Source organism: Dipteris shenzhenensis, chromosome 5, assembly GCF_047967505.1.
Source record: "Dipteris shenzhenensis isolate YYH24624 ecotype China chromosome 5, Dip_SZ_1.0, whole genome shotgun sequence".
In the NCBI taxonomy this organism is placed as follows: domain Eukaryota; kingdom Viridiplantae; phylum Streptophyta; class Polypodiopsida; order Gleicheniales; family Dipteridaceae; genus Dipteris; species Dipteris shenzhenensis.
The window spans coordinates 45045939-45062390 of record NC_141600.1 but is presented as its reverse complement, the minus strand read 5'-3'; the positions used below and the strand labels follow the sequence as shown (position 1 = coordinate 45062390).

At 46.7% G+C, this 16452-nt stretch overlaps 1 protein-coding gene across 3 annotated transcripts in view; it reads right to left on the bottom strand.

The window, feature by feature from the left end:
* The window catches only part of LOC147902083 (RING-finger, DEAD-like helicase, PHD and SNF2 domain-containing protein), a 143752-nt gene that overhangs the window by 109850 nt on the left and 17450 nt on the right, over positions 1-16452 (bottom strand). For all 3 annotated transcript variants that reach the window (XR_015541000.1, XM_087374667.1, XM_087374668.1), the window contains exons 4-5: positions 5892-5953; positions 5171-5750 (exon numbers count right to left, since the gene is read on the bottom strand). Coding sequence is in view for 2 of the 3 variants with exons in the window: in XM_087374667.1 (XP_087230793.1) it covers positions 5171-5750; positions 5892-5953 (642 nt within the window). In the remaining variant the exon portion in view is untranslated. The remainder of the gene's footprint in view (positions 1-5170; positions 5751-5891; positions 5954-16452) is intronic.

The window sequence follows — 16452 nt, the reverse complement described above, 5'->3', positions numbered from 1 at the left end:
CACCAAAGACTCTATGATTTCGATCCTTCCATAGAATCCAAAGTGTCCCGTAGTGAACCCAAACAAAAAACAGATCAAACTCTTGTCTAGATGGGTGTATCCCAAAGAACCAAAAAAACATTGGAGGCGCAAAGCAGGTGAATCCACCCAAGGAGGGCCATCGGCAGAGACCATTGTAAATGATAACTCATGTATCTTGTCCATGCCCAAGAAAGAGTATTCACAATAGGTGACTGCCCCATCCAGATCATCATTGGGCAATAAAATAGAATCATCTCGAGCACCCCCCTTGATTTTCCATTTACACCATTAACCATGCGTGCCTTAGAGGGGTGAGGGTATTACCTCCAACAACCCCCCTATGTCTGAACCCTGAAGCGCCATTCAATGTGCTAACCAAATCAAAGGCCAATACCAACTAAGGGGACATGGACAAACCGCTTGGGGTCAGCAAACCAGAGCCGCCCAAAGTGCCTCAAAGTCCACACCAACCACAAAGAAGCCAGCTGCCGGTGCATGCGGTCGCCTCATAAAGTCACACTTAAATCGCGCGGTAGATCACTACTAGTTGACTACCTCATGGAATACCTCACCTTCGCCCATACATCACTGGCTTATCTGACTCCCCGCCACCACCAAGAGCTGATCACACTTACCTTTTCTTCAGTATATCCACCCCCTACCACATCACACACGCCATGATACCATCCACACACACCACACATCATGACATCCACTTCAATCACACCCTAACTACTCAGCATGTCTTTCTACCCTACTCACAGATCTAGAGGACATCCCGCTCCTAGAAGATCAAGCCGCTCTAATCACCCGCTCACTCCATGAGACCTCCCTGCACAGCCTCTCCACTTGCCCGTTGCCTCTCGGCTCAATCCCCTGCAATAGCTAGTACGATGATGAGTGTAAGGCCCCCTCAACTCATATTTGAGACTAAGCATCATCTTCCAACCAAGATGGAGAGGATACGCGAGCATCGTCATCTATTCCGCCAAGAAGCATGCATTCATTTGCTAGATCAAGAAGTTACTACGTATCCTGTTTAGCAACAACTCCAAAGACTATTTTGCAGAAGTTTTTTGAGCAACGAGCACCCTCTCTTCTTACCGACATCAGACTTTTCCACTCTTATGTAAACACATTATATGACATTCCCCACTAGCCGTCACCTGACCTCTCACAAATACCCCGCCCGACCTCATGTGCATTATTCACCACCGGCACATCAGACACGTCACTTTGAAGCTACATAACGGCCAATCCAAAGATCCTAAGAGACATGTACCGAATACATTGTATAGGCTAAGTACTATGGCCCCAATCTTGGCGAAGTTGTTTAATGAAGCAGTCTACACCAATTTTCCCACACCTAGATACTAACACCCTCACTCCCATTCACAAGACAGGGGATCCCATGAGCCCAAAAAACTACAAACCCATTAGGATTAGGCATGTCATGTCCAAGATCTATGCCTCAATGCTCGATACACAGATTATCCACTTTGTAGAGATCCAATGTGACTTCAGTCAAGATTTGCACCTTCAGATGCCACAATGTCTTCTAGCAAAAGCGAGAATAGCTCTTCTACATGAGGCCTTGGACATAAAGGCTTCGATACATTCCTTCTGTCAAATCCTTTTTTTTAACTCTTCTTGAACAAGAGTGCAATTGTGCTCATAACGAAATTTCTTTATCTCTAGCAATAATTGCAACCTTAATATTCTCATATGATGGGAATAGACTTCTGAGAACCTGCTCTACAAATTATGTATCTTCTAGTGCTAAGCCAATCTCAATGATTTTGTCTCTGTAAATACACATTTGTATGAAGTGCTCCATGACAAGTTAACCTTCTTTCATTCTCATGTTGAGTCTTCAAGTTCAACTTGTTCACCAATGACTTTCCCTCATAGATTGTTGCCACTTTTTCCCAAATTTATTTTGCAAAAGTCAAATTCACTAATTCTACAAAGCCGGTGTCTACATGCCATGAGGATATACCATGGAATTTTCCTCATCATACGCCGCCCTTTCACTAGATTTCTTATTTAATACCATTGTAGTGCATGAGATGAAACTCCATAACTTTCCATTGACTACAAAGTTCCTGACGTTGCCTTTCAAAAAATCGTAGTTAGTCCCATGATCTCTAGGACTCGGATGTTAGTTCTCGATGTTCATCTCAATGCTCAACACTCTCTGGTGTATTTGCTTACAAATGTCCTCAAAATGTTAAGTATTGCTCACAACTTCCCTTGACTGATGAGTATTTGCTTACAACTGCTCTTAATTGTGCAATCTCCGTCTAGTAATTCACCCTAATGTTGAAAATCCCTTTGAATTCTTGTATTGAATGCTACTCGCTTTTTAAACTCTACCAACACCTTCAATTTTTGTCCTTGATGTACACTTTACTTGAAAAACTACCTTGAAACAAACTTTGGAAGCGCCTCTTAATGAAACCTTGGTTACCTTCTTGGACATTAGCATGTGTAGTATAGAGGACCCTTTTGAGAGACTTACAAGGACCTTTGAAAGTGTGCAATAAAAGAGACTGAAGAACTTTAGAAAGGCCTTGTCTTAAGTGCTTTAGGGATATATGGCATATTTTTTAGGACTTGGTATACTAAAGTGGGTAGTAGGGTTTCCAAAGACTATAACATATGTCACAAGGATGCGTTATAGAGAAAGTTTATTGCAAAGGGTTCTATGTGCACATTAGGCCTTTAGGCCCTTAGGACACGAGCATATAGAATTTTATGATAGATGGCTTAGGTATTATAATACTGCTTTTGGCAATGGGATTTTGAATAGATTTATAGGCTTGGGCAAGGTGTACTTGAGAGTAGGATTGTACACGGGTGAACAAATTTGACTCGAAGAGAGTTTAGGAATGCCACGTTATAGGCTGCTCGAGTGCAGAATGTAGAGAGGACATGTGGAGGATAAATGATAAGATTAGCTGTATGGATTGAGTGACTCAAGAGTATACCGCAGTGTACATGAGTCAGCGTGTTGCACTGCTGCACTGCTACAAATTTCTTTGCAAGCTTGTCGCCTTGTGCTCCAAAATGAAGTTACCCACCTCTATGTTGCTATAGTGCTGCCCATCATCGTGACTTCTTTGCTCAGCTACCTTCTATGTATGCTACAGTCTAGCCTCTCTCGTCAAGTCTGCTGCCTTCTACTATCCACAGCTCCAAGGAAGCTGCACAAATATGCAGTGGCACTACTACCTTTGCACCTTTGCCCGTCTGAGCTTTGAGTTCCTTTTATGCCCTGCTGCTAAGCTACATCCTTCTTGGCAGTTGCACCCGGCCCTTAAGGCCTTACCTGAACTTCATGCATAGCTCTCAGCTGTGAGTTCTTGTTTGGAGCTCTAAGCTAACTGAATTGTCCCAAAAATGTCTCTACCTCAGGCACGGTGCCACCTCTGAACTCCGTTTGATTGTTGTGTGATGCAGACCAACTTACACACACACACTTTTTTTTTTTAGTGAAAACTATTGATTGATTATATTACAAGAGTAGCTACCTCAAAAAACGAGGCAGCCAAAATTACATCAACTGAAAATCTCAGTGTATGCTAGATATACATCATGCTCTATGCAGTGCATCTGCAAGCACACACAAGCGCGCGCGCACGCACACAAACACACAAAAGCACAGTGCATACTGTCACACACAGATATGTGCATAGTACGCACACAGACACATACAAAAAGTAGTGCATATACCCACACATACACATACACATACACATACGCGTGCGTGTGTACACACACAGACGCAGGCGCAAACACAGACACAGACACAAACACGTATACACATACAAAAAACAAAAAACAAACCCAAAATTCCAATTTTTAATTTTTAAAAAATTAAAAAACTTTTCGTCTGGAAGTGCCAAGTTTTGCAGAAGCGCCTCATTGCATTTCGACCTAACGAAACATGCTTATTTGGTTTTTATGCAGTTATGGGGAGAGAGGGGGAGAGAGAGAGAGAGAGAGCATATACAATAAACTTTATCTGTTAAAAATCATGTATACAATACTTTATATATTATGTGTTTTTAATGCATAACTAGATTACATTTCTAGGCGAAACGTAACACTGAACTACTGTTATCCGCCACCGCCTGTGTACTCCACCTCTACCCTAGAGCTCCATGCAGCCCTGTTGACCTGCATGAGCTCTTTAGGACCTTTTGATCCATTTTCTTTACTCTTAAGCTCTTTGTCTCACCTCTCTCATGCCTCACATCTACTAGCCCACAAGCAACAGAGACTAAAGAGGACGAGTAAGGCTTTGATACCATGTTAGTGAGAAGATGAGACACTGTAAGACACAAGAACACACAAATGAACCTACCACTTTACATCTATTGAATCAAGGAACCCCATTTATCTACATGTGGATGTGGTCGCTCCCCTTATCCACTCTATATGACCCTTACCCACATTTACTAACCTGTACGTACATATACATAGCGATGAACGAGCTAACTATTCTAACAGATCAAACATGCTTTATTATCTTGCAATTCTCTAGGAAGTCTCAAGAGACCTCTGGCAAATCCCTTACTGGATTAAATGGCATCAAATGTTGGGATGGCATGTATGCTCCAAAATCTTGTAGCTGATCTTTCCAAAATAATCTAAATACTGATATGAGAAGTCCCCAAGTAGAATGAGTACCAGGAAGCACCTTTGTCATCCCTCAAAATTGTTCCATCTGGTATGTTCCTGTACCTTTGGTTAGCATCAATAAATGATCGATGGTTTAACATTTAATAAAGCACACCCTCTCTCATGCCAAAATAAGAGAACATGGTGGGGATCGTAAACAACAGAGACCAGCATAACCATCAGCACAAGCATGCATCTTAACCCATGTGATATTAATCATGGTAGTGTGTATCTAGATGTAGATAAATAGATGATCCAGCATTAAACCAAACCTTAAATAATACCACAAAATATGTCCATAGCATCCCCAGCCATGTAAGGCCCTAGATTAAAAACTCTCACAACTGATACATTTCAACATGAAAATTATTATAGTAGCAAAGTGTTTGCAGCAGATAAAATGTACAGAGTGATCAAAATCCTCTAAGATTTAGAGCACAACACAACAAGCAGTAAGTCTTACCGAGTAATCTCTTCCTGCCACTGTCCCAATATTGGTGTTGGGCAAACAATCAGTGTGGCACCACAAATGCCGTCTATCTCCACACTCCCAATCAGTCTCGCACATGTACCGCAGATGAACCCTTCCTTCACAGTTCGTCCTTCCTCCTTTGAGGGAATTGCCCCCTCTGCAATGCTCTTCCTCTTCTTTTTTCTCTCCTCTAAAGGAGTTGTCTCTTCTGCAGATCTTCTTCTCTTCTTTTCCCTTGTTCTTTGTGAGTTTGAATCTTGCCTACTTAAATGCCTTTCTTGCCCAAGCTGCAATCCATCTCGGTTCTCTAAACCAAATCCAACACATGAAGCATGCTGCCAAGCATCACAACAATCACACTGCACCCACAAACCACTGTAATAGTCATCATCAATTGCACCACAAGGGCATTCAATACGTTCTCGTCTCTGCTGTATCAGCTTTTCCTGAAGATTCTTGGCAGCTTTTTCTGCTGCATCATGTCCCAGTGGTTGACCAGACTTGAAGCTCCTATAAGGGTTTGTCAAAATGCATGCCAGCAGCTCAACAGTCTTACCCAAGCCCATCTCATCTGAGAAAACAGAAAACTGTGGCACATTGGCATCACATGTGATCTGGGTTGGCTTCCCTTGCTTGAAAAATATGAAACTAGAAAGACAACATGAAATGACCTACAACATCAATTTCCTACGAGCTGAAAGAAAGCAAGTACCTGCAAGAATTCCACCTTGAATATCACAGAACCCTTCATATGGAACCCTGGAGACACACCCACTAAAAGAGGACACAAAAAGAAAAACCACTTTGTATCAAGGTCTATCACTAGCATTGAATTAATCTTCAGCAGTTCCATAATAAATATCGCCAGCTTAAAACAGAATCACTTGCAGAAAATATCTAGTGAGTCAGCTGTTTGAAATTCAGATGGACCTTCTTTTCTCTATATTCTTCCCACATTATAAGATTTAAAAGTCTATAGATCTAGATGAATCCAGAAACATGCCCAAACTCATCCTCTAAAAACACACAGTGTGCAGTTTTAATCTCATGATAGTCACACATAGCATGGACTAGCAACTATGACAACCTCACTGATGTCATCAGCGCCCCCAACAATGCATAGTATAAACATATGCTCTCACACATACAAATCCACAGACTTGAGCATCCATTTATAAAAAGGTCTTCGTACAGAGTTTCTGTCGGCACTCTGGAGGTGAAGGGCAGACTCAGCCATGACAAAGGCTAGCACTAAAGGAGAAGGCTAATAAAAACATAGCCCACATTCTCTTCATTCAAGCTACAATTTCTTGTGAAGACTATACGATTTCATTTAGTCTCTCTCAAATGAGCATCCAAGGAAAACAATGCTTAGACCATCTAGCTGATGGGGCAATGCACCACTTAGGTTCGAAAGAATTTATTGCAATATCAGCAGGCCACAACATGGATGAGGCCAAGGGACGAGCCAACCAGCCAGGAGAACTGACTGAAAAGTCGGCCATCTTGGGCTGGTTGGCTCAGCCCTTCCAGCCCTATGAATAGGGGGCCTCCAGGCCTCCATTTCTCATTCAGTTCCCTCAGGTCTTCAGCCTCATACAGCTCCTCCTCAGCCCCCTCTGAACAGCCTGACACTCACCCCCAGTGGCCCTCTGACCAGCCTCAACCTTCGGCATCAGTTCAGTCCTCTGGGAAGGTGTTCACGCAGCGCATCAAACGGGGAGTCGGGACAGCGAACGGAGTAAGGTTCGGGGTCTGTTTCAGCAGCTCTTTTCAGTTATATTTTACAGTTTTACACAGCTTAGAGTGGGCCAGGGTGGAGCGGCTATAGGTTCTCATGTTATCACGGATGATATGTGGTAAGTCATCCGTCCCTCACCAGATCATTCGGGCGGAGTTTGGGTCACCCCCATTACAACTAGATGCTGCAGTTCAGGTCATTACATATCTGTACCGAGTCAGGGAGTATGGGGATTACACATCCGGGCATAGCAAGATACCATGGCCAGCACTGTCCTCTTCTATGGCACTTGCAGCAAGGGGAGAATAGAGGTGCTGGTATGCACGCAGAGAGAGATGGTTTGCAGGACTAGGGCTCCACATGGATAGACTACCTCCTTTCCAGTACAGCATGGATGCTCCTTTTGATGGAAATGGGGAGAAGGTGAGAGATACATGACTGGAGACGAGTTGAGGCACGAAATGATGTAGATTGATTGATAATCACAGCAAGTACATAGCCTCTTTTATAGGCTGGGCAAGCCTTACAGACACCTCATAGATGAGGTCACACACAAGAGAATCTAGATCCTATAATCTAGGTGAGGAATCACATGAGGTGGCACAAGTGGCGTCAAGACTCTTCACACTCACACAACTGTAGGACATTCCTAAGACTCTAGGACCACACACACTAGGACTCCGATTCCAACAAACCCCCCCTCAGAGCTAGGGTGAGAGACTATGACATCATCCAGACTGTGCATCCCAGGCAATCTCAGAGGCTAACAGCTGAGCATAATTCAAACGTTGAACCAAGCACTCTCATGGCTTAGGTGTCAACATGATCAGAGACTCAAATCTGAGCATGGATGCATGACCAACTCATAGGTCTAGGGAGTACACCAACATCCTGGAACTCGGCCAGGCCTGATAAAGGAAAGACATAACAACCCCCCCTGTCTCCTAACTGGGTACATGGAAGTAAGTGGAGCCTTTTATAGGACAAGGCACACAAAATGACAAATTATTACAACATTTTAGGGGGACTACCCAAGGCAGAGTACCTAACACACATGTAGTAGTCTGTTGGCCCCAGGAAGACTCTCTATGTCCGGGAGGTTATCGAATACATTTTGTTCATACGAGGGAGTCCTCTCATGGGTAGGGGAAGGCTGAGGGGAAGGGAGGTTCTGAAAGATATGTTGCTCGATCGGGGGAGTGCTCTCATGGGGAGGGGAAGGCCGAGGGGAAGGCTCTAGAAAGCCCACTCTTCATCTATCACCTCATGGAGGGATAGACCAGAAATAGCAGCAGTGCAGGCTTGTTTCTCAGGTCCAGAAGGTGTAGTTTCATCATCTTCGTCCTCGCTCTGCTCCGCAACCAGATTGGCATGTTCTTTGGCTTGTACCTTTGCCATTTTCTTGAAGCAACGATCCTCTGGATGGCCAAGTTTCTGACAGTAATTACATTTAAGAGGTTTTCCGTTCTTCTTGGGCTTATTCTTGAGAAAGAATGCTTTGCCAGATTCGAAGGAAGATTCTGCTTTCTCTGTAAGCCTACGGTCCTCATCAATGAGATGAGCTACCATATCCTTAAAGCTCATATTGCGGCTAACTCTTAGGACAGCAAGGATCTCATTGTACTTGGAAATGTCTTCAATACTGGAGAGAAGTACAGCAACTTGATCATCATCTTCAACAATGGCTCGGATGGCAGATAATTGTTGGAGAATTGACCCAAGATTGCTCAAGTGTTCATTGAGGGTTTCGGTTTCCTTCATCTTGAGCTTGAAGAGTTTTTGTTTGAGAAATACTTTGGAATTATTGATCTTATTTCCAAACAAATTCTCTAACTTTTCCCAAACGTCGTTTGCTGTCTTATCAAAATCCACATGGTGGATAAGGTTGTCAGCTAAAGCTAGGCCAATGATAGCCATTGCTTTATCATTTTGGTTTTGCCACCAACTGATTCTAGCATCATCACTTTGGGGTTTTGGCTCCTTGCCATTGGTGATATTCCATATCCCTTCTCGCATAAGAAGAAGCCGGAGTTTTGTCTGCCAAGTTGGGAAATTGCTCCCTGAGAATTTCTCGATGAGCAAGGAGTTTTTTATGCTATCCATTGGTGGGAAGGTCTTAGCTGTTATTACAGCCAGTGTCTAAATCCCTTACAATGTTTACTCAGATTTCAAAAAGGGCCCAAATTTTACATGGTAGAAGCTTCAATTATGCCAAAGGAAGACATAGAACAGAAAAGCCCTAAATTTTAGGGTTAGGGTTACTGCAAAAATTAGAGTTTGCAAAAAATTGGGGCTTTTCAAAATTTCCTAGAGCATAGTGTTTTAGCAACACTAGGGGAGCTTCAGATCATAAAAGCCCCAACAAATTCACCCAAAAAATGAGGCAAAAAATATTTTAAAAATATATCTCAGACGGACTGTCTGCTGGTCGATGGAGCTCATGTGGAGATGCGAACGAAGAAGATCAACTCAGATCTGTTGTGCGAGTTGATGGCCATAGCCCTCAGATCGTCAGTCGTCAAGTCAGCTCCATGGCTGGCGTCGTCGCAGGTCCAGTTGCGTGGGAGCAGCAGGTTCGGTCGGAGCAGCAGGTGTTCACGTCGGGTTCACCATGGAGCAGCAGGTGCAGAGACTATATGGCGCGCAGGGAAGGAGTTAGCGGGCAGAATGGCGCAGCGTAGAAGATAGCGTAGAGCAGAAGCGGGAGGAAGATTCGCAGGATGGCGCAGCAGAAGAGTGGCGCAGCAGAAATTCGCAGGATGGCGCAGCAGAAGAGTGGCGCAGCAGAAGCGGGAGATTTCGAGGCTGTACGGCGCCACAGCAGCAGCATCAGCGTGGACAACGTGGATTTGCAGGCGGCGGGCAGATGTACGGTGATGCTGAGGCTAAAGAGCAGTCGATGGTGAGGCTTGGGTAGGTAAGGCTTAGTCAGGAAAGACCCGCTCTGATACCAATTGATGGAAATGGGGAGAAGGTGAGAGACACATGACTGGAGACGAGTTGAGGCACGAAATGATGTAGATTGATTGATAATCACAGCAAGTACATAGCCTCTTTTATAGGCTGGGCAAGCCTTACAGACGCCTCATAGATGAGGTCACACACAAGAGAATCTAGATCCTATAATCTAGGTGAGGAATCACATGAGGTGGCACAAGTGGCCTCAAGACTCTTCACACTCACACAACTGTAGGACATTCCTAAGACTCTAGGACCACACACACTAGGACTCCGATTCCAACACCTTTCTCTCCCCTCCTATCACACGAGGTCAACCAGGTTATCCGTGAGGATCTACTACAGCTACACACATTCCGGACTTGGTTGGGCCTGAGTGATCTTCTAGTGAAGCTGGGCTTCTACAGAGATCACTTTTTACATATCACAGCAAGGGTTTCATTGATCCACCATGATACATGCAGATTCACCTATCCCACTCGCTAAGGATCTCCCTTGGGCAGTTCCAGGTCTCTTCACATAGACTTCGTACTGAGAGCAGCAGAGCAAAGCGGTTACCCAGGGAGAGGCGCATATGCACACTGTGTGACATGTAGGAGGTTGAGACAGAGTAGCATTTCATCTTCAGGTGTCTTGTTTACTATGAGATCCAAGGGCGTTTCTACTGCCTCTTCAGAGATTGTCATGGGGTTTTGGCCCGTTTCCTCTCCTACCCAGACCAGTGATGTTTGGCAAGTTTCATTCATGAGGTGCTCAGACACCGCGATAGGATACTCCGAGCACGGAGATAGGAGTAGACTTCTCCCTCGACTAATACCTCTCAGAGCTCTATCACGGAGTTCTTTCAGCAAACCCCCACGAGGCGAGACCTCGACATGACCGTGACCCGGAGCCTGTGACCCGACAGCTCAAAGAGAGGGTTGACTCACAGATCATACTTGGGGACATCCCCTCCTTATTTAGGGTCGGAGCCCGACCGACGAGGGTCACAGTGGCCTTGGTTAGACGCAGAGCTACGACCAGCAGGAGACGTACCAGGACTGCACCCTTGAGGGGGCGACAACGTTCTATTGCTGACCTCATGCCTCCACTTCCACAGCCTCATCCATCCTGATGTCATGCTGCTGCTGCTGATGATGATGATGGTTATGATGATGCCAACGATGATGCTGAGATTGATATATATAGTCGAGATATGACTATGTTGTACTTAGGACTTAGAACTGTCATTTTGCATGTTTTTGCATTCTGCATTGGTGTGGATGCTCGTTTAGTAGCTCCACTACCACAGCTCATTGTATCAGGTTTTTCACAGTCTCATAGACCCATTTGTCTTCCGAAGACTTTAATAAACTTTCTTTATTTCTCAGCTCTATACTTCAGTCATCTCTCAACTCTCTTCTAGGATCTATCACTCCGAGATTTCACTCTCTCACTCACGCAGTAACCCTGCATTATGGTGGACAGCACAAGCCTCTCCCTTGCCTTGCAGAAGCGTCCTACATCTGCAAGGCGTCCTACATCGTCAGTGTGGACAGCATCAAGGTCTCGGTATTGGTCGGCGTTACCTCTCAGGTCTTTGGGTCTATATTACGTGTGCACAGTGAACTCTTCAAAAGCGTGTTTCCGTGCTCTCTCAAAGAGTGTTCTTTGTATTTCTCAATTCTCCAAGTATAAAGCAAATTCTTCCCTGATTGGGAGAGGGGGCCCTCAGTGGGTACAGGGACCCAATTGGTTGTCGACTCTACTCTCTCTCTATCCTCATTTCCTTTCTCTCTCTATGGTGGATACGCTAATTCCTCGCTAAAGGTTTAAATAAGGTCTTGCTGTGAATTACACGATCAGATTACCGTTGCATGTTACAGCTTTGCCTGCCCCCCCCCCCTTCCCTTTATCTCCTCTCTAGCCCCCCTCCTCGACCGCGTCTCTTCTCCTCCTCCTCCCCTCGCCCTCTTCCGTGCCATCATGTGCCTCCTCGGGCAGCTCGCCGCTTGCAAAAGGGGGCCATCCCTTGTCTCAAGAGCCCGCGTGCAGCCCGCCTCCCCGCTTGGGCTGGTGGCTTCCCCACTTGGCCTCAGGTGACCCGTGTGCAGCCAAGGCTTAGCGGCTTCCCTGCCTAGGAGTCCCTCCACACACTTAGGGAAGATGGTACATGAGCCCCCCCCCCCAGCTCGCACTGCCTCTAGGCACTCAAGTAGTGGACTGGGCCTTTCAAGAAGGTGGAGCGCTCTTCCAGCGCTCCAAGCTTCCCCCCAGGTGTTTCAGGTCTTCAATGTTGACACCCTTCCTGGCAGTTTTCTTGATGTCTTCTCAGCTCTCTAAAGACCCCTTTCGAAGGCACTTCAAGGTCCCTTCAGTTTTTTTGGTGCTGTCCCTTTTGGAGCAGCCTGCATCCGGCCCTTGGCTGGCTGCGTTTTTTGTTTTTTGGGAGTTTCTTCACAGTGGTTGGCGTTCTTAGAGCTCTCTTGTCTGAGCCTTTTTCAGCCCCCTTTTTGGGGTCCTTTGAGAGAGCTTGTCCTTCCCCTTTTCCTTTCCCTTCTTGCAGCACAGCACTGCATTTTCTCCTGGAGAACAAATCTTGGTGGCGACCGTTGGTCTAGCCAGAGGGGCTCACATGGCAGCACCCTTGATTCCCCAAGCCATTAAGGTTCTTCTCTCTCCAGAGGATAAACACTAGGTGAAGAAAGCCGTACAAACACTACATGACATAGCAGATAGTTGGCCTCACGCCAACCAAGAGCCAAATGCGTGATTGGATCCAAGCGAGCTTAGCATTGGATGGGGACCACATTCAAGAGGTTACCATCTATGGCAAAGGGGTTTTCCTTCTCCATCTGAGTTCCCCCGACACTACTCGGTCACTGGTGGAGCGTAGCCCGATCCTTTCGGGTCCCCATCTCTTACTTTATCCCTTGGTACCGTGGGTTCACAGTTGATGACATGGAGTCGACACATCACGTAACTCGCTTCCCTGTGACACTACGATTGCCGGGGCTCCCCAAGGGGTACAGATCCATTCTCCACTCCATTGGAGGGCCTTTGGTATGGTGTTGGAGCTGCCTCCTCAGACGGTCACCTCATTGGTTGCAGATGATGGGGTCTCCAAGCTCAGGTTGATTATGGAGCGTTCGGAGTCTCTCTTGGAGGAGATCCTCTTAGAGATGCTGGATGGTGGTGAGTTCAGACAGCAGGTAAAGATTCAAGGCTTGCCGAGGCAATGTTGTGGTGCTTATAGATGGGACATCTAGCCAAGGATTGCAGAAGAGGGCAGGGTAGGGATGCCCCTTAGTAGCACCCCAAGCAACGGACTGATCGCATAGAGGGAGTACATCATGGTACATGTCAACGGATGGAGTCCCAGACACCCTAGGTAGAGCCTTCGAGAGGGGGCTTGGACCAGGGTGAAGTGTAAGAAACCCATCAAGAGCACCCTAAAGCAGTGAAGACGATGTGCCAAGCAGGGAGAGTGGAGGAGGACAGAGCATGAGGCTACTCCTCAGTTCTAGGGGAACCAGGCCCCTCCCCAACCAAAGGGAAAGCAGGAAAAGGTGATAGGAGCAGGCCACCCCATTGTACAGGAGACAGGGACTCCAACAGTAGCTCAAACAACTCCATTGGTTTCAGCAGGTCAAGATCCCTAGGTGTCGACCGAACAGCAGGATCATAGGGCTTTAGTAGCGACAGTGTCAACTAATCCGGGGACCTCTTCTTCCTCTCCCCCAATGGCCGTGACAGCTCTTGCTCCATCTCCCCCCGTCTCATCCTCCCGCCCTCCTACTGCTATCACCCTCACCGCCTGCCCTCCCTCTTTCTCAGCTCCCAATCCTGCTGAGGCAAGGTCATCGGTCTCTTCCTCATCCTCCCATCCCTCCCTTGCCCAAGACCCAAAGCCTTCAGCCAAGGGTCCATCAGCCCCCCCCCCGTCTCGGGCTGTGGTTTCTTCGTGTAGTCTCAGTCACCTGCTCTGCAAGACACAGCCTCGTTGCAAAAGGCCTCTCTAGGAGACTCATGTCAGTTCTCAGGACCGGTGCCTCACCCTGGGAAGCCTTTGCCTAGGGACTTCTAAAGGATAGGTTCTTGGAAGTACTAGGAGATACATGATGCATACCCCTCATTGTGGAGGTGACAATTATGATATTGCAAACCTGCAAAGGGGTGGTTGGTTCTCGCACTCGCCCTTTCTGGGCGTTCGCCGCAACCGGAAAAGAAAAGTGGACCCGTGCTTTGTTCAATCGGAGGATGCAAGATCAATTTGCAGCATGATGGCTCAACCATGGCAACTCGGCCACTTTCTAGCTAGGTTTCCCTCCTGAGAGACTTGGCATAGGTTACGCCATAGGTGTCATCCGCCTCGGACCAAAGATACATTACTCATAGGTCACCCATTGGTCCTTACACCAGTGTACAGCCAAATTGGGGATTGAGGTGTCCTTCATGATGCAGTGGGCCCTCAAGATTGATGTGGAACCTGTTATGCCCTTGATTCGGCGGCGCACAGATGTAGACTACTCTCCTTCGAAACCCTCTTCAAAATCTCAGAAATTAGATTCAACTAGAATGTGCACGGCCTTCTTGATTATGCACGTCAGCAACTACAGTAACTGATCTTTAGCTAGGTAGTGGTTGGGAGATTGGTGGATTTCCTTCTAATCCAAGAGCATATGTTTTCACAGCAGCAGACATTTGCCGGCACTACCATCTCCTGCCAGGGAGAGGCCCAGAGGTGTGGTCTACAGCAGGCAGGAGTGAGGGGGTTTGCATCTCGACTTCATAGGCAGTGACAACGGATGTTTTTGGCCAGGGAGAGTTGATCAGGGGTAGGACAGTGTAGATGGGGATCACCGTTCAGGATTCCAGGATAGGCATACTGAATGCCTATGCTCCGGCGTGTAGGCAGCAATGCCCAGCTTTTTGGAGACGCTTGGTGGTGTGTCTTCCAAATGTAGACTCTTGGCTTGCTAGAGGGGACTTCAACAACCTGGAGCACGCTGTAGACAAGAAGGGAGGCACGTCCTTTCCTAAGATGCCAGCGGCAGTCGAGAGGAGCACCTGCAGCACAGACCCTTGGACAGAGGTAGAGTTCTCTATGCTTCTAGACAGCGTTAGTTTTTCGTTCGGCCAGCGTAGGTAAGACGACACATACTTTGCATCCATGGTCACAGTCATGACACGAGTACCAAGTATTTCCCAAATTAGAGTGCTAATCAATGGGATTAGTTAAGAGAAGAATGTTGGTTTAGATGGCTCTAAAATCGGAGTCATAGTGAGAGAGAGAGAGAGGAAAAAGGTTATGATAAGTTATAGGTCATTACCTATGGCTAAAAAGGGACTAGAATAATTAAAGAGTAGGGAGAGGGGTTAAGGAACTCTGGTGCCTAAGGTCTAAGGATTGACCTAGATCTTAGGGAGAACATCTAACAAGGTGTGACCACTCGTGTGGTCACATCCCATCTTCATGCATTCCACTTTTTTCATTCCATCATTGTCGAATCTCACATCAGCACCAATAGTACCTAGCTTTGAGGGCACTTTAGCTATGTCCTATGCAAGTAGATAGTGAGTCTAGTGTAGGAAAAGATTAGGATAGGCAAAGAAATGCCGAGCATAGAGGTCATGGGGGCACTAGTATACCTGCATGGGGGCCCTGGTAAACAGCCATAGAGTCTTAGTTTCCCGACAAAGTGGGTGAAAATTAACAAGTCGAGGAGAACCAGAGAATCTGGCTCATTATAGTCACACAGTATGGGAGATATTTGCTGGACATGGGTACCGCTCATGAGCTGCTCATATACAATGGGCTACAGAAATAGCCATGGTTAGAGAGATACACATGTGGTGGACTACATCATAAGATCTCTTGCCTTCACACCATCGATCTTCCACCACCTTATAGTGCATCCACTCATCCCAAGAGCAGACCATTCCCACCTATCCTTTGATATGACACTCTCTCAACCCTATTAGAAACTCACTGTGCCCACCTGTGAGCCCCCGATTTGAGGGGACAAGGGGCAGTGAGAGGTAGGAGGGCTGGGGAAAGAGAGAGACTCAGGCCGGCATCATAGGCAACCAGCACACGGGCTGGTTGCTGCCTGCACAGTGCAACAGCAGGAAAACAGGGGCCTTAGGCCTCACTTGGAGGCGCCTGCAGCTGCGCAGACTGGCTGCACAGGGCACCCTTATATAGGGGCCTGTGGCAGGTCAAGTCGGCCCAACCAGGGCCACCGACCCTGGTCGGTTTTCTAGGGCCCACCTGGTCAGCCACCAGACAGGGTACCGACCCTGCTGGTCGGTCAACTCAAGGGGCCTGGGCAGTACCTATAAAAGGCCCACTCCTTCATTGTTTCCAGTATCCAGTGCAAGACTGAAAACCTCCTTCCAAGGCTGTGCTGTGCACTCAGTTCTGAAGCAGTTTGAGAGAGAGAGAGTCCTTCAGTATTCTCCAGCACTTTACTGTTTTTTGTATTGCTCCCTGTGAGCTGTTTTTTCTGCCCACCATCCGGTGGATGAATATACTCTCTCTCTCTCTCCGTCCAAGTTATTTCTGAGTGAGTGTTTGTTGCATCTGTGATCA